Source organism: Colletotrichum phormii (assembly GCF_030913505.1).
Source record: "Colletotrichum phormii strain CBS 102054 chromosome Unknown BDP81scaffold_15, whole genome shotgun sequence".
Taxonomy (NCBI): Eukaryota; Fungi; Ascomycota; class Sordariomycetes; order Glomerellales; family Glomerellaceae; genus Colletotrichum; species Colletotrichum phormii.
The window spans coordinates 645,511-663,296 of NW_026851457.1; the positions used below are offsets into that span (position 1 = coordinate 645,511).

Genomic DNA, 17,786 nt, shown 5'->3' on the forward strand with positions numbered 1-17,786 from the left:
AGACATCTCAGTCGCGACCCTGTCAATGCCGGTTTCAGACACAGCAGACCTGAAGGAATACATTGCTTCCCGGGTAAAGCCGCCAGCGTCGTACGCAAACCCAGAACACATCGAGTTCTACGATATTATCTTCAAAGCAACCGAGGGGATGTAAGTTGCCATCCACCAGTCTTGAACAAAGGTTCTTCGCTAAGCCAATCCAGTTTTCATGTTGCGAGTCGCATTGTCGATGAACTTTCGCCGATGCATACAAAGTTCGAGTTCCAACAATTCTTGAGACATTGGACTCAAGAACGTCGACATCTGAACCACGTCTTCGGAGGACTGATCGAAGCGCGTTCAGATCATATTCAATCAGGGCTCGCTTCCCACGTCATAAATTGGTTGACTTTCTCTGACCGAGCACTCACAATGCTGGAGCTCCAGCATGCTCTTGTGGCAGATGTCTCGGAGTACCTGCGTGTGCCTCCGACAACAGAGAAGATCTCATCAGCATTGCACGGGATCGTCACGATCAGAGAAGAGCAAGGGCATCAGTCAATCGACTTTTTCCACAGCGCTGTCAAAGACTACTTTTGGCATGAGAGAAGCGATAGAGCCCCCAAGATCCACGACAATATTGTCAGTTATTGTCTGAGGCAGTTATCAAGGGTAGCTTCCGGTGACGGGTTCTGCAAGTCGGACGAAGATTTCGAGGAGAGGATAAGCCACAATCCCTTCTTCCTCTACGCTGCTTGCCACTGGGGGTTTCACACCCAGGCATGCTCGGAACCTGTTGCAGCCACCATGAGGTTTCTAGACAACCGCACTAATGTTGAGATGTCGAGCCAGGCAATTTTCATTGATCAATCTTCATCTAGGACACCCGGATACACGCAACGGGTCCCTCAGAAAGTCACGGGACTTCATCTAGCAGCTTACTTTGGGATACGAACTGCTGCTGAAGAGCTCCTCAGCGAAGGGACTGCACCGTTGAGCTCCGTCGATACACAAGGCCGGACGCCACTTTGGTGGGCTGCCCATTACAGACAGGATAAGGTAGTCAGACTGTTTTGTCGGAGTGATACAACCACCCTCTCACTGCTTGTCGTGGCCGAAAAGAGGGATCTGGTCAAAGTCTTGCTCGATGGCAAGTACAACGTCAACATCGCCGATGCCTCGCTGGATACCCCGTTACATCACGCTGTACGCCGGGGCTTTGAAAAGATAGTTAAGGATCTCTTGTTCGCCGCTGCTAACGTCAACGTGCAAAACATGGGGGGCGAAACACCACTTGCTATAGCGCTCAATAACCGCAATAGCAACATAATCCGCCTTCTTATCGGCAAGGGAGGGTACACTGATTTCGTGAATACGGCCAAGTTCCGCAAGGCGCTTGGGTGGCAGGACGACCAGACTCTGGAGATCTTTCGAGATGACAACACCACCGTTCTACGGCTGAAGCCAGAAGATAGACGCCGATTCGAGGATTGGGGGCCGACAGAGAGATTCTCATTGTAAGTGTCCCCCTTCACTGATACCTCTGACTGGAGCGCTTACCTCTTCAATAGGCAACAACAGATCCTCGGCGACATCCCGTTTTCACCTCAGCTCCGTTGTTTGACAGACAACCTTCAGATTGAGGAACTGAACCTCAAGATCATCTCACAAGAAGACAACATGAGTCATGTAACCTACTACATCGAGGCGTTTATGTGGAACTCTCCCAACAACGACGAGGCTCTACCTTGTGAACAGTTGGTGCTCTGTTGGGATGTCTTTCTTGATGAGAAAACCCAGCAATGGCACACCAAGGCCCACTTCACCACCATGCCACACATTTGGCTTCCGGATAACGGCGCGGTGTTTCTACGGCATTTTCTCGTCCATGTCAAACATACCTGGCTTGCTTACTGCGATGCCAATCTCGTAGATCTCCATGTGCGTATTTATCTGATGTGTCCCCAAATGTTTTGACCCCAAAAGAGGTTTACTTACGCATCGCTACACCACAGCTTCGCAAGAGGATCATTGAGTCCAAGGGATCTGACCCGGAGCTCCTAGATCACCTGCTTGAGAATGGTCAAAGGTGGCTCAGCCATCGTCACAACCTTTCCAAGGTCGCTTCCAAGATTCGGAATTTCGCGAGGAAGTACTGCCTTCAGCACAACGAGACCGGCGATCTCGAAGAACTCACAGAAGCGATATACCAGCTCTCTGCTGCGGTCGGAAAGAAGCTTAGTGAGTTGGACGAGAACTCGAGAGATCTCATTCAGCTAGTAAGTACATGAAAAGTGGGTATTGCCCAAGTGGTGGGTCTACGACTTACAGGACCATAGGAATGCAATCTCGTCTCTATCAAGGAAGCGCGGCAGTCAGTTCATTCGTCGACAAGCATGAAGCGACTTAGCTGGATTACGGTAACATCACCTTCCTCATACACAGTTCCAACAGATAGCTGAAACCTTGACTAGTTCATCTTCCTACCACTTACGTTCATAGGGGTAAGACTCAAAAGCTGAAGATTCTGCAACACATACTAACGGTAAACTTTTAGACCTTGTTTGGGATGAACATAGACATCTTAGACAAATCAAAGCCTGCTTGGTGGACTTACATCCCTTTCGCCATCATCACCTCACTTCTGACATCTGTCGTATGGCTCATCTTCAAATTCACTGAGGTCAGTAGTATCAATATCTCCCGTGAGCATGAAGGAGCTGACCGTAAGCAACTATAGCTTGAGAAAACGATTGAGACCAAAGCGAGGGCATGGGTATCTCACCTCAAAGACGTTGCCGTCGGACAGAAGGGACAAGGATCGGAGAGCGGATATGAGCTCTCATCTGGGAGCACTGATGTTTCTTCTCACCTGCACTCTCCAGCATTAGAGAGTGGTCGTAGGGTAGTAAGGCGATAACGATGGACCTTGTACAATCACAGTGGTAGCCGTACTATGAAGCGCTTTTCGGGGCTCGTAGCTTTTTCCTATATCTCGAATCATTCACCTACTGAATCATGGCACTGTTAGTCTCATCAAACAGAGATTAGACGTAGCGCGCATCTTTTACTTCCATATTTTTTGACATACTTTACAAGATTCTTCACTTGTACCTCTCCAGCAACAGCGTCTTAGGCAACTATTCTGAACGATAAGCAAATGATGAGCTCCTACGCTCAGACTCAGTACTCATGATGCTAGCCTCGAGGGTTTCATAGATAATCTATTCCCCCATGCCTCTCTTTTAGTGTGGTATGTTGTGGTGATGGTATTCTGCTCTTATAACATCTCAGCCAATAAAGCCCCTGGACCCCAGTCTTCAAGCGGCAATAGTTGCATGCGTGATGCAGGCGCCGGTCAGCAGAGACAGGGCTGTTTTGGCACAGCGGAGCGGCTGAAATATTTGACCAGCCGTCCACTACGAACTGTATATCTGCCTTCTCCCTTGGACACCTACATCCCCACGATCACTTGCCACAATGTCCTCATGGAGAACCTTTGACAGGATGGTCCGCGACCCCTGGGCCGAATTCATGCGAAGCTTGCCCCCTATTGATGCAATGCTAAACATCCGGCTCAATAACCTCAACCGTCGGGCCCCCGGTACCTGCGTCGACTTTTTCACAACGCAGGATTATCGCAACTTCCAAAAAAGGAAAAGCCAATTGCTCCTCTGCGTTGCCGCACCAGGCACTGGAAAGTCGATTTTAGCATCGATATTTTGCGATAAGCTTGCAAGAGAAAACCATCCTGTGGCATCTTTGTTCGGTCTTTGGGGTGGTGGGGCAGAATTGAAGCGCGTTGAGCATCTCCTCGCTCTTTTGCTTCATCAGTTGGCCCTCGAAGCTGCACACAACAGTCGGGGAACGATTTTATCCAAAGTCACACGGTTCCAAGAGTTATCAACCGCTAGGACACTGGATCAAGTTACCCACGATCTGACTGCAGTTATGCGACATGGATTTTCACACACAAACGCGGGCCCTTCTATTTTGTTTTAGACGGACTGGATGAGTTCGAGAGGGAAAGCCTACGCATTCTTCTGGCTAGAATTTATGGTCTTCGAAAAGAGTTCACGATCAAAATTTTCGCCACATCAAGATCCGTTGTCGAAGGTCTAGAGCCATTCCAACCATACATCACAACCACTTTAGTAGAGTCCCCAACAAAGACCATGGCCTACGGTATCGATTGTCTCCAGAACATCCCTGAAACTATTATTCCTGACAAGACTTCTTTGGCTAGCCAGATAATTGCCGCTTCTGGAGGGATGTAAGTAAACGCCCGGACTCAAATCATTTAGTGACTTGAGAGAAATTGCTGACTTTGTGGTAGACCAACCATTACCGACAACATCATCAAATTTTTGCAAGAAACACGAACTGAAGCGCAATTTAGACGTGTTTTCAAGTCCATGAATATACTGGATAAAAGTCTGACTCGGATTTTTGATGACCTTACGCGTGACGTTCTGTCACGTCCAGGTAGCGGCTTTGCGTGGGAGGTGATACAATGGCTCACTTTCTCAGTGCGTCCTCTCACTATTAGGGAGCTCCAGCACGCTCTCGCCGCGGACGTACTGGAGGATCTGGAGACGTTGCCTGAGATAAAAACTATTATATCAGATCTTGATGGAATCATGCACTACGATAATCAAACGGAAATCGTACGGGTTTTCCACCAGTCCGTACGAGAGTACTTCCTAATCGCCCATGGAGAACGGTTCCCCAGAGCCCATGAAAAACTGACCTCTCGATGCATAGCGCAGGTATCGCACATTATTTCCAATGACGGCTCCTGCCAGTCAACCCAGGAACTACAAGACAGGTGCCGGACAAGTCCCTTTCTCAAATACGCAGCTTGCAATTGGGGCCATCATGCACAGAAATGCCCCGAGCCAAGTGCAGAGGTCATGAAATTCCTCAGAAACGGAATGAGGGTCGAAATATCGAGCCAGGCCATCATGATGGGAAATGGATCTGAGCCAACTTTCCGTGGCAGAGGTGCCGATGGTAATGTGACGGGACTTCACTTGGCCGCTTATTTTGGACTACATGATGCAGCATCTCTCTTGTTGCAAAGTGGGGAATCAGCATACTGCAAAGATGCTTCTGGGCACACGCCATTATGGTGGGCAGCCGAATACCACCAAAAGGCAGTTATGCGTCTGCTCAGCCATCGTGATGTGCTGACGTTGCGACTGCTTGTGCAGGCAAAGGAGACTGCTCTTATCGAGTCTCTGTTGGAGTCCGGCTGCGATGTGAACGCCCCTGATATCTTCAAGAAGACGCCCTTGCACCTCGCCGTCTCTCTGAATGACGTCGAGCTAGTCACTGTTCTAATATCCGCAGGGGCAGACATGAACGCACAGGACATAAATGGCCTAACAGCTCCAAAACTAGCACTAGACTTACACAGCTCTGAAATGCTCATGGTGTTCTTAGCGAATCACGCCGATACCAGATCTGTCAACGTTGGAAAGTTGCGGAAGTCATTGGGCCTGTCGAGCGACGAACCCCTTCAGCTATGCCAGGAAGAGCAGCGAGGCGTGTTCTTGAGAGGCCTTAGGCGGGGAAGGCAGTTCATAGAGGAGCCAGGAACTGAGAGGTCTATCCTGTAAGTGTCTCAATCTTTGAAGTAATCGAAGGATGTCCAAACTCATGTTGCGATCTAGACAACGGCTCTCTCCACGAGATGAACAGCAAGCCATAATGCTGGATTTGAGATACAAGGATATTAAGCCACCCAAGCACTTTCAACTTGTCATACTGCAACTAGATCCAAGTTTAGGTCATCTGCTTCAAGCGTGGACTTGGGACTTTGTCATTCAGCTCACTCTACCCCCTTACCCATGCCCAGACGACCATGGAGAAGGCACATGCGAGATGAAGCCAGAGAACAACTATCTCATATCCTGGAACGTCAAACTCTGCGGCAACGAGTATGATAGCCAGTATTGGCAGACAACGAGTCACCTCACTACACTGCCACATATCTGGCTTCCCAGAAACGGTGAAGACTTTTTCCAGTACTTCATTGCCCATATTAAAGGGGAGTGGTTGAAACTCTGTGAGAGCTACATCGTGTGGCTCAATACCAAGGTATCTACCCAAACCACAACTACGCCTTCTGCCAAGCGCGGAACGAGTCACTGACTGGAAACTTGAAGCGGAGGTCCGAGATATTGATCGCCAGAGGCAGCGATCCCGAACTCCTCGATCGGCTACTGCATGATGGTAAGAATTGGGTGGACCAGCGGATGCGACTACAGACCACCGCATCGGTTGCTCGTAGATTTGCTCGCGAGTATTCAAATCGTCACGGTGGAAACTACGACTTGAGTGAGCTCCTGGGAGCAGTCGACAATTTTTCAAACGACGTCAGCAGCAAACTTGACCAGCTGGACAAGACTTCACAGGACCTTCTTCAAATGGTGCGCTCCCATGAATATTCGTAGCAGTCAGGGTGCACTTCATTCTGTACTGACATCAAGAGAATAGGAGTTCAACCGCGTGTCAATTAGGGAAGCACAGAGGTCTGTCTCTATGGCGGCAAGTATGAAACGCTTGAGTTGGATTACCGTAAGTTGACAATCTCAAGGCGAACCCTCATAACCTCAGTGGCAGGCTATGCTAAGAAAGTGACAGTTCATATTCCTTCCCATCACGTTTGTGGCGGTACGTATCAACCTAATCGCCCGATATCACACCCTCCGATGACTTTTGACTGAGAGAATTGCCTGCTTACAGACCTGTTTTGGAATGAACATTGATATTCTAGAATCAAACCCTGCGTGGTGGATCTATCTTCCGTTTGCCACTGTTACCATCGTATTGATGACAACGGCGTGGCTAATTTTTAAGCTGACGAACGTGAGTTTTTTTTCCCCCAGTTGTATGTCTGCGCGGAACAACGATTGAAAGATAAGCAGCTAGAAGAACGGACGGAGAAGATGGCGAGAAGGATCTCGCCTAGGCAACGGGTGACATCCGCGATGGAAAGAATCAATCGACATAAACATAACGAAGATGACGACAGCGACGTGGAAATCAGTGCTCGAAGTATCTTGTCTCGAAGGGATTCTGGTCTACTGGTTCGTTGATCATACACATCTAGCTGTGGTCCCCAAAAAATCAATAAGCAGGAGCAGCTTTTCATCGGCATCGAGAAGGCTGAGGAGTAGGGTCGCAGAGCATTGTACGTAATGACCGATGTGGAAAATCACATAATCCACGGACAACGACGATAATAAAGAAGTGATTGGCGGGCCCCGGAAGCTTGACTAACATGACAGCCAGGAGCTTACCTTAATCAACACAGGAAGGCCCCTCCATTCGGGTATTCCGGGCGAATTGATTGGCCAATCGCCCTTTTGGCTATCGTTTGCCGCGCGGACCTTGCCAAGATGCCCCCGAGGTTCGCGTGTTCCCCCGGCCGGTGCCCGGCTGGCAGCTTTGCGCTCTTCTCCTCGACATTTCGGCATCGTGACCCGGCAGTCGTCACGGAGCACGGAGCACGGAGCACGGAGTACGGGGCACCCAAATTCTTGGCACACGATCAACTTATCGCGTTGCTTGACAACAGACGACTGAGCACCACGATCCCTATTTAATTATAGGAGGCCAAAGTTACCCAAGTCCACTTCTTCCCAGAGACTCAATCGAAAACCAGCAGATGAGGCTATCTAATCATTCGATGTCCCGTGAAATCACAACTCCGGATTTGACTGCCCAAAGGCGGGGAAGAACACTCTGCCGGGAAGAATCTCTCCTTCCGCCCAATTACCGCCACATCTCCCGAGCAGCCCCTCCAAATTGCGGCGACCCCACACTCGAACTGTCAAAAAGCGGGCCCGTCTCTCCACGCACCGGGTGCTGCTGCTGCTGCCGCATGCCCCTCGTCGTGTTGTCCGGGGTTCGGAGACGAGGGGCAGGCAAGAGCAGCAGCTGTAAGGTAGCTTACTACCTTTTTTCTTAAATCTTTCGTCACTTCGATTTCTTCCCATCTTCGCACACCCTTCCCTCCTCTTTCACATGATCCCCTCTTGACGTTTCTCCTTAAGAGCACTTCCCTTACCCAGTCATCGTGACGTTCTTGCCAATCGGAGCTCGACATCCCTGGAGCTCCCTCTTAACCTCGGCGAAACTCACCCGACTCGCCATAATTTCCTCGCTCCTAAATTCTCCGAACGTCGCGAAACTTCTTTCCTCGTGAAGACTTCATCTTCCTTCCGCCTCTCTAGTCCATGCTCTCGCGATCATCCCGCCTCCTCTCAGCCTTCCAAGCCAACCGTTCACTTACCAGGCTCTTCTCAACAACCGCAAAGATGCCTGTCCACCACCTCATGATCGGGACCTGGACCCCGCCAGGCGCCATCTTCACCGTCGCCTTTGACGATGAGAAGCTCACCCTCGAGCTCGTAAAGCGCACCGAGATCCCAGAGGACCAGCCGATATCATGGATGACCTTCAGCGTAAGTTCGGATCAGCTTCCCTCTAGATCAACTTGAGTTCGGATGAGCTTTTAGTCTGGACTTGCTGCGTATTAGTCGATCTCATCTTTGGCTTACACATCATACGCATACCACAGCATGATAAGAAGAACCTCTACGGAGCCGCCATGAAGAAGTGGGCAAGCTTCGCAGTCAAGAGCCCCTCAGAGATCGTCCACGAGGCCTCTCACGACATGACCCACGACCGTGAGTCAATTCCCTTTGGAGCAAACAGGCCAATGTCACTACTCCCGGTGTCATGTCGCGACTACGCGGTCCTGTGAATACCGTCCTCAACTAACACCATCCCTCCTCAGCCAACGCCGCCCTCTCAACAACAAACACCCGCGCAATCTTCCTCCTCGCGGCCCAAAAACCCCCTTACGCAGTCTACTGCAACCCCTTTTACAAGCACGCCTCCCACGGCAACATCTTCGCCGTCTCCCCCTCCGGCACCCTCGAGACAAACGTCCAAAACTACCCCTACGACCCCAACACGGGCATCCACGGCATGGTCTTCGACCCCACAGAGACCTACCTCTACTCCGCCGACCTCACCGCAAACAAACTCTGGGTCCACAAGAAGACCTCCCCTGACTCCCCCGAACTCGAGCTCGTCGGCTCCGTCGACGCCCCGGACCCAGGCGACCACCCCCGCTGGGTCGCCATCCACCCAACAGGCCGCTACCTCTACGCCCTCATGGAAGCAGGCAACCGCCTCTGCGAATACGTCGTCGACCCAGCCACCCGCCTCCCCGTCTACACCCACCGCTCCTTCCCGCTCATCCCCCCAGGCATCCCCGGCGCCAGCAGCAAAATGTACCGCTCCGACGTCTGCACACTTACCCACAGCGGAAAATACCTCTTCGCCACGGCCCGCTCAAACAGCTTCGACGTGACGGGCTATATCGCCGCCTTCAAGCTCGACGAGAGCGGTCACATTGAGAGGCAGATCTGCCTGAACCCCACGCCCACGAGCGGAGGACACAGCAACGCCGTCAGTCCCTGCGACTGGAGCGACGAGTGGATCGCCATCACGGACGACCAGGAAGGCTGGATCGAGATTTACCGGTGGCAGGATGAGTTCCTGGGCCGTGTTGCGCGGTTGCGTATCCCCGAGCCCGGCTTCGGCATGAATGCTATTTGGTATGATTGAAGTGGCAGATGGAGGAATTATCAGAAGAAAATAGGAGAAATAAATATAAACAAAGATATAGAACATACAATCATAATGTCGACTTATCATGTTACCAAGAATTGATGTAGTGGTTCAAAAATTTGACTCAAGAGCAACGGTGAATGAGCGCCGCAACCGCTCAGATTACTAATGCGATATCATACAGGGACAGCACCACGCCTACACAATCTTACGACACCCAATCTACGACTTGTTTTTCCTCTTCTTCCTCCTGTTCTTCTTCCTACTTGCTGCTTGGCTGTTACTGGTGCTCTGGGCCGTGCTAGACGCGCCATCGCCGTTCTCGTGATCCTCGCCTTCTGAATCGTGGCTAGAAGACTGCTTGTTACTCTGGCTAGTAGCCCGCGAGCGGTGTCCGGAAGAGCCCTTGGATCCCCTAGACCCGCCTTCATCAGAATCGGAGCTGGCGGCCTGGATGATGATCTTCCGCACTCCGCTGCTAGTCTCGACTACGTTCTCGCTGATACTACCACTTCGAACAAGAGGCCGGCGTTTAGGGGTGGCAGATCCTTCATCGATAACATCAGTGACGCTCGTCGCAATGCTTGCCCGCCCGGGGGAGACGATAATGGTCAAATCCGTCTGGGCTGCTTCGGGGCTTGCACTCCGTGTGGCCTTCGGGCTACCGTGCTCAGGGACAGTTGGGGGCAAGTTCACTCCATCAGGACCTTTGGTATCCTCGCCGTCGTGTTCGTGAGCGGCACTCGAGAGTCTAACCTGAGTCTCACTCATGCCCGCCCCGCCATAGCTCTTACGAATAGCATGGACGCCACCCTTGCCGGTCAGCTTGGGGCGCATAAGTGGGGTATGTTCGTCCGCATCGTGCTCCAATCTCTCCTCGCTAACGTCTCCGGCAACAGAGGCGGGGCGGAGATTCGGGGATGGGCTATGAACCAGCGACAAGGGCACTCCTGTCTGAATGGGCTTGATTTTGACGGTTGTAGACTTGGTGTTCTTGGGGTTCGACGCGCGATTGGAGGGCCCAAGATGCTTGAGGTGTTGCTTAGCCTCGTCGAAAGTGGCTTTCACAGGAACAGCAGACGAAGTCATACGCCCGTCAGGTCCGGCCGAACTTCTCCTCATGAGGAATGTCGTTCTAGGCGCGCTGCTCGACAGGTTCTCCGGGGCATCACTGAGCGCGCTGATGGAACCGTTGCGTTCGTACGGAAGCTGCGGCTCCTCTCCGAACTCGATGAGATCACCGTTCTCGGGAATCGGTCGAGGGGACGGCTGGCCTGTCTTCTTAGCAATTCGGGCCTTGGGGGCGGGTGTCATGCGGCGAATAGCTTTGTGGACATCAATGTAGACGTCAGATTCATCAATGATTTCCCTGATCAGTATTAGCCAAATTCTCGAATGCAAATGCTTTCTTGACTTACTCTCCAATAAGTTCCTCAATGACATCCTCAAGGGTGACGACACCAATGGCGCCGTAGTCGGCACCGGGGTACTCGGATACCAGGACCATATGCGACTTGCCCTCCTGGAAGAAGTTGACAATGTCCAAGCAGCTCGTCTCAGGACGGGTCTCGGGAAGCGTCGCCAGTGGGAAATCCTTGACCTGCAGACAATCTTCAGGGTCGTACGTGATGAGAATCTTGACAAGAAGCATTCCAACGAAGTCGGTTGGCTTTCCGGTGGCATGGATAGGAATACGGGAGTAACCCTCCGACAGAATCTGGTCCATGGTCTTCTCGTCCAAAACAGTATCCTCGGCCATGACGAAAACGTCGTCCATTGGGGTCATGACATTCTCGACAGGCTTGTCCTTCAGGTCCAAAACAGCACTGATGATGGTGACCTCGTCCTGGTTCAAGCGTTCGCCAACCTCGCCAAGGGACTTGTGCAGGGTAACCAAGGTCTTGAGACCACTCTTCTTGTACACGGTGCCGTGGTCCTCGCCCAGAGCCCAGTCGAGAAGCTTCGCAGTGGGCCAAGCCACGGGCGCCATAAGCCACATGAGCAAAAGCACAGGCTTGGACATGTAGCCACCGATTTGGAGACCGTATCGAACGCAGACGGATTGAGGTACGACTTCGCCAAAGATGACTGCCAACACGTTAGTCAAGGTTGTCCATCGCTGTGTGTATGCTTCAACGTACCAATGAGAACAGTACTGCCAACGACTGCCTCAACACCGCCGCCGAGGCAGCGATCCAAAACAACGGGTAGCGATTCGTTGACGATGACGTTGGAGAGAAGTAAAGTGACCAAAACCCAATGCTTGCCCTTCTTCAAAAGATCGTAGACACGCTTAGCGTTTTTGGCTTGCGGCTCGTCGGGGTCGCCGGCGACAACCTGGAGGTAGATGCTGTCCTGTCCCATCAGGCTAAGTGCCAAGGTTAGCAAACACGTACAGAAGTTGGTAGAAGATGCGAATAACACAAGAACTTACGCGATGGTCAGACCTGCAAAGGCACCTCCAAGCAAAACAAGTGCAATGGAGGCACCCATGAGGGGCCAGAAGGCATCGCCAGCTTCGGGCTCTTCATCGTGATGGCCTCTCGCGTGAATGGGCGCGGCGGCGACAGAGGAAACGCCCAGCGTCAAAGCCTTGGTAAGACCGAGAATGGCAGTACGGAATACGCCGAAGCCGCCGGCATTGTTGCCCCGTCGTGTTGGGACGACTCCCCTTGTGGCCATAATACTCGGCTCGTCAATTGAGGAATCGGATGTCGTGAGAGTGTCGTGGAGTAGTAGGTGGGAAAGCAGCGAGGTCAAGCGCACATTTTATGCGGCGGACGCGGGAGATGGGCGAGAAACGGGGCAGAGTCAGGGTGGTAAGGTGCTGCACTCCACCTCTGTTTACCTGCAGCTGCTGTGCGTACGCAAGTGCACAAGGCGAGCGGGCAAGCTCCACCAAACGAGCCAAGATCGGAAGACGAGTGGATATTGCTGTGGATAGCGGTGGTTCGAGTGACGGTGCCTTGCAGATGGGTCTCTTATGATAGCACTTGGTTCGAGGTACGAAGAGTGAGGGCTACGATTGATAGAGCTATGTAGAGTGTAGGAGTTTGTAGGGACGAGAGTTGAGAGAGTAAAAAAATAATTGAGAAAAACACACGGTGATCAATACCTGAGCTCATGGAGACGGAGAAAACACGAAGGTGCCGAGAGGTGAGAGGTACACTACCACGACTACCTACCAGGTATAGAGGGCCGAGGGGCACCTGTCGCCGGACGCTTTGCTTCTTTCTCGTTGGTGTGCTACTGAGACCAGCCAATCATTTGTTGTCGTGGCGCACAAGCTTGGCGTCATCAACGGTCGGGGGTCGGGTCGGTACAATGCGATCACTGAGAGTGAGAGAATGATGCATCATTGCCGCAGAGACCTCAAGGAACCTCCGCACTGGCATGCGAATTGTTCAAGTAGACTCAAGGTATTGCATAGGAGACAGCGCTGCCATCGGCACGTACCTCTCTCTCTCGGTTCTTGAAATCGGCTATTCGGAATGGGCAAAAGTCTGTTGCGCATTTTCCCTCGCAACCTCGTCTCACTCGCCCCGCCTTTTGCCTTTTTTTGCCGCGATACTTTTGTCTCGTCATTCCATATGGTACGCCGGGGATTGTGCAAAATCCGGGGTAAATTATGCAAGACTTGATGAGGCAGTCCATCTGTAAGTCTCGTAAGCAATTGGTGCTCTATCTGTTCGTTGATGAACATGAGTGAAGCACAACTCGACGTCTCGAAGCTTCTTTCACTCGAAGCTCAAAGTCAGGGTCGACCAAATGATCCAGGCCTATCCTTATTTGTCCGCACATGTTCAAAAACTCTGATCAGTGCAATTGAGCTAGTTTCCTAGCTTGTTCCTTGCCTCCTATCGAGGTTACTTCGCTTCTGGGCACCGACCACTAAGAGCACAGAACCAAGTACCTCGCCTCGGTTTTTCTGTCTGGCAGTACAAGCAAGCTGCTAAATGCCGTCCTACACCAGCTACCTTGGAGCTCGAGAAACACCATCAACAGTATCGTGTCAGGGTCCAGCAAAGCACAACCTCGAAACATGTCAGTCAATCCTTCTGCTCGACCAGCTGTACACTCAGGATTGCTAGTGCCGAGATCAGGACCTCAAGGTTGGTAAGTTCTAGTTTGCAAGGTCGTGCCTTCGTTGTTCTCTCACAGACTTTGACGTGACATTGACCCGCTTTCGAGAAAATCCCCACGCCACTTACCGTGACACGCTGCACTGTGGTAATTAGGTATTTTGTGCATATACCGGGGAGGCTTGCATAACACTTCAGATGTGCAGGTGGATTGTCGCAAGAGTTGCAGCAGCACGAGCGAACGGTCCTTCTTCTGTGCCGGTATCCGAACTCTTACAAAGCATAGAGATCCGGCTGTCAATCTGTCAATGTGAGAATTCGGCAAGAGATCTCGTGCCTCTTGTGCTCATGAAGTTCTGGTGATGAAATTGCCAAACCTTAATATTCCAGGTTGCCAATGATCTCGTTAGGCACTAAATGTCCGCCCACTAGTGTTGCGATAGCAATAATGAGTCCCCAGTTATTTACCTCATGCCATCTTCCCATTGAGCTCTGCTACTCGCCAATAAGATCACAAATGTTGCCAAGCTCCACGAACTCGTGGGGGCCAGTGACCACCTTCGCCCTTGCCCCCGTCTCGCAGTGTTAACGACAAATGGCTCACGTGAAGTGGAACCCAGTCGGTTTCAATTCATCATCTACTGATACCCTACGGAGAAATACATCACCTCTCTCACAAACGCACCAAGCTCACGTTCAAGATACCCTCCTCTCGCTGCAAATCATCCACCACTTTACTGCTTATCTCTCCCCTGACACCCAATATCATCAAGGCTTCATTGCCTCCTTCCGCCTTCCTTTCCTCCCCGTCCAAGCTGGCCACCTGCATGAAGGTGATGTTGATCCCGTGCTGGCCCAGCACCATACCGACGCCGCCAATCTTGCCCGGCTCATCGTAGTTGTGCAGCACCAACATCGTTCCGTGCGGCTGGAAAGTGGCGCTGAACCGGTCCAGCTTGGAGATGTAGATGCTCTGCCCCGACACGTATCCCTCGATGACCTGCTCGCCATCCGCGCCGTGTGATCGGAGCGTCACCAAGCTAGCAAATACTGCGTTCTTCGCCTCCCCGCTATGTGTCTCGCTGATGATGATGCCTTTCTCTTTGGCAGTCAAACTGGCATTCACAATGTTCACATCTCGTCCGCCCGAGTCGCTGATAGAAGAGACGAGTCCCTTCACGAGCGCAGCGTACAACGGCCGTGTGTTTGAGATGCCTGCCAGGTCGCCCTGATAGATGAGTTCGAACTTCCGTCCTCCAATCATACCACCTCGACTACCAACAAAGTGCTGCGTGTATAGCCCACCCATCTTTTCGATAAGACGCACAAACGGTTGCAACTTGCGATACTCCTCCGGCATGATCAATGGTGCATTGACAGCTGCTGTTGGCAATCCACCGCGGAGAATCTCGGCCACCTGCGTACAGACGTCCATCGACACATTCTCCTGAGCCTCGACAGTAGATGCTCCCAAGTGAGGGGTGGCGACCACCTTGGGGTGCCGAGTCAGCTGGGAGGCTGTCGACTCAGCAATGGGTGGCTCTGCCGTGAAGACATCGAGACCAGCTCCGGCGATCCATCCCTCGTCCAAGGCACGAAGAAGCGCTGCCTCATTATACACGCCGCCTCTCGCAACATTGAGGACCCTAGCAGTTTTCTTCATCTGCTGGAATTCCTCCTCTTTCAGCAAGTCGAGTGTACTCGCCATCAGCGGAGTGTGGATGGTCAAGAAGTCTACAATCGGAAGCAGACTCTTGAGGTCAGATACCAGTTCGACGTTGGCCTGGCCAGCAATTTCTGCGCTTGCGTATGGATCGACTGCTTTGACCTTCATTCCGAGGCCTATAGCCATTCGGGCAACCTTCATTCCCACCTTGCCGAGGCCGATGATGCCGAGGGTCTTGTTGCCAACTTCGACTCCAACTAGCTTGCCTCTCTCCCACTTTCCATCCTTCATTGTGGTATCTGCACGGCCAACATTGCGAGCCGTGGCGAGGAGGAGGGCGATCGTGTGCTCAGCAGCGGCAACAATGTTGCCTGAAGGCGAATTGACGACAATGATACCCTGATTAGTTGCTGCGTCAACATCGATGTTGTCCACACCCACGCCGGCTCGTGCGACGACACGGAGCTTTTTGCCTGCAGCAAGCACATCCGCGTTCACTTTGGTCTCAGATCGTACAATCAGTGCATGATAGTTGGGAATAGCCTCGATAAGATCCTCGGCAGATAAACCGGCGCGGTTGTCGACATCGTATTTGTCTTTCAGTAGGGCAAGGCCATCTGAAGACACCTTCTCAGGGACAAGGATCCGGAGTCTGTCAGACGAAAAGGAAGACACAGTCGACGTGATCTTTTCGATTGCTGAAGGAGCCATGGCGGAGGAACAATGTTGAGCAAAGTGTAGTTCAATTGGTCGCGAATTCGTTGGGAAGAATGGGCAGCAGCCGATGACTTCAGAAAGCCTGAGATCGGAGCGAGGGATTTTGAACACAATAAACACGTTGACAAACGCGGCAGCCGACTAAGGTTATATACTAACCAAGTATCCCCCGCATTGCATTGCTGGCTACGTCCGATGTCGAAGTTGCTACGACGGGTGGAAGGTTGCACGTTTGGGGCCGGATCTCCAGGGACGACACTCCGAGATAGACGGGAAGTGATATCGCGCCCCTCCATCAGCAAGACACATTGGCTCAGCTAATAGCATGTGCTAAGCTGGGCGTCCGATGCGGGATGTGACGCAGCAGGTCAAACAGACGCGGCCACGAGAGACGTCCTACCTATGACGAAGAGAAGATGTGTTAGAGAGGCCTCAAGATGCGACGGATTAAGGTGCGAGTTCAAATCGAGGACGCGCGACCCCTCACTTCCCCCACGTTCAGCTAATGCACCGGCGTCCCGCCCCCGCAACTTTACTGGGCGGCTTACATGCTCCGGCCTTTATTCGCTCTGCGACATGTTTGCAGCCATCCATGCTGCTTGGGGCAAGCGCTGCCGACGTATCCTCGATTGGAGGAGCGCTGAGCTTCCAGGCGGACTGCAACCCACACGACGTGGCACAGGGAGGCGATCTTGGGTGCTGTTGCAGGTCCGAGACGAGATCTGCTGGCGCCCTTGCCGTTGGATGGTCCATCAAGATGGTGATGAGGCCATCGTATTCTTGTGAGAGGATCATGGAGACCTGGATGGACTGGATGGACTGGATGGACTGGACAAAAATCTTTATTCGTTCTGTCGTACATTGATGCCGATGTTAGAGGCAGATACTATTACTACAGGCATTCACCGCATGCTAGACTGTCGTATACTGACTGAAGACTGACCGGAAACTGCCACGACATTTTGCAGGCCAGGAAAAAGGTGACAGAGAGAAGGAGCAAGGCCTCCGCTAGAGTGAGGTGGCCTTCAGTTGGTTCTCCAACGCCGAAGTTCCAAGTGCTGATCTTGCATTTGGCCACACCAATTGAGTGTATGCGTCCATGTAGTAAGTAAGCCAGCAATGGCCAGATGGCTTCAACAACCATCACAATTGCACTTTTCGTCATTCTGCATCTAGGCAGCTACAAAAGCTCGACGGCGACAGCAGCAACTCCTCGGCTGCCTATCCAAAGGCCTACATGATTTCGGCATATCAGAAGCCATCGAGATGATATCCTATCGAGTGCCGTCGAGGACCTGTCCGCTGTGTAGAAACACGACTCAAATGTCAGGTTCCTTATCTTGTCGTTTAGTTCTTCCACGCATCACTTTCTCTCCTCCAAACTCTCTTTACATGGACCTAGCGCAAGAATGCTGTATGCCAAGATTTCGCAACGTACTCAGGTGGCTAGATCTTGTCCTGCAGTAAAGACATACACGGTGAGATTGGCTAGGTTCAAAATAAGTTAGAATATCACGGATTAAAGCAGGTTGGATCCCGTTTGAGAAGAGACAATAGCAGAATTAAAGCCATGGAGGATGCATTGAATGAATGCTTCCCTACCGAGAATACATGACTTAGACGCAACCAACTTGCAATGTATGGGCACCTGCCAAACGACCGCATACACCTGCCAAAGCATGTCACCACGC

General features: G+C 51.9%; 4 protein-coding genes across 4 annotated transcripts; 2 read left to right on the forward strand and 2 right to left on the reverse strand.

Moving 5' to 3' along the window:
* Nucleotides 1–411: 411 nt before the first annotated feature.
* BDP81DRAFT_493666 (uncharacterized protein) lies at nt 412–2,441 on the forward strand (the record flags this gene model as incomplete). The annotated part of the gene is made up of 4 exons (XM_060595362.1): nt 412–1,496; nt 1,551–1,920; nt 1,995–2,258; nt 2,319–2,441. 4 exons carry the CDS (start codon nt 412–414, stop codon nt 2,439–2,441), a joined length of 1,842 nt encoding a protein of 613 aa, XP_060442980.1.
* A 5,784-nt stretch (nt 2,442–8,225) lies between these two features.
* Nucleotides 8,226–9,627, forward strand: BDP81DRAFT_462815 (carboxy-cis,cis-muconate cyclase; the record flags this gene model as incomplete). The annotated part of the gene is made up of 3 exons (XM_060593940.1): nt 8,226–8,453; nt 8,570–8,678; nt 8,789–9,627. The coding sequence occupies 3 exons, from the start codon at nt 8,226–8,228 to the stop codon at nt 9,625–9,627; spliced, it is 1,176 nt and encodes a 391-aa protein (XP_060442981.1).
* Nucleotides 9,628–9,852: 225 nt separating this feature from the next.
* BDP81DRAFT_396354 (uncharacterized protein) lies at nt 9,853–12,312 on the reverse strand (the record flags this gene model as incomplete). Its single annotated transcript, XM_060588176.1, has 4 exons — nt 9,853–10,999; nt 11,049–11,718; nt 11,772–11,998; nt 12,065–12,312. 4 exons carry the CDS (start codon nt 12,310–12,312, stop codon nt 9,853–9,855), a joined length of 2,292 nt encoding a protein of 763 aa, XP_060442982.1.
* A 2,073-nt stretch (nt 12,313–14,385) lies between these two features.
* On the reverse strand, nt 14,386–16,089 carry BDP81DRAFT_451598 (phosphoglycerate dehydrogenase; the record flags this gene model as incomplete). The annotated part of the gene is made up of 1 exon (XM_060592641.1): nt 14,386–16,089. One exon carries the CDS (start codon nt 16,087–16,089, stop codon nt 14,386–14,388), a length of 1,704 nt encoding a protein of 567 aa, XP_060442983.1.
* Between the last annotated feature and the right edge of the window lie 1,697 nt (nt 16,090–17,786).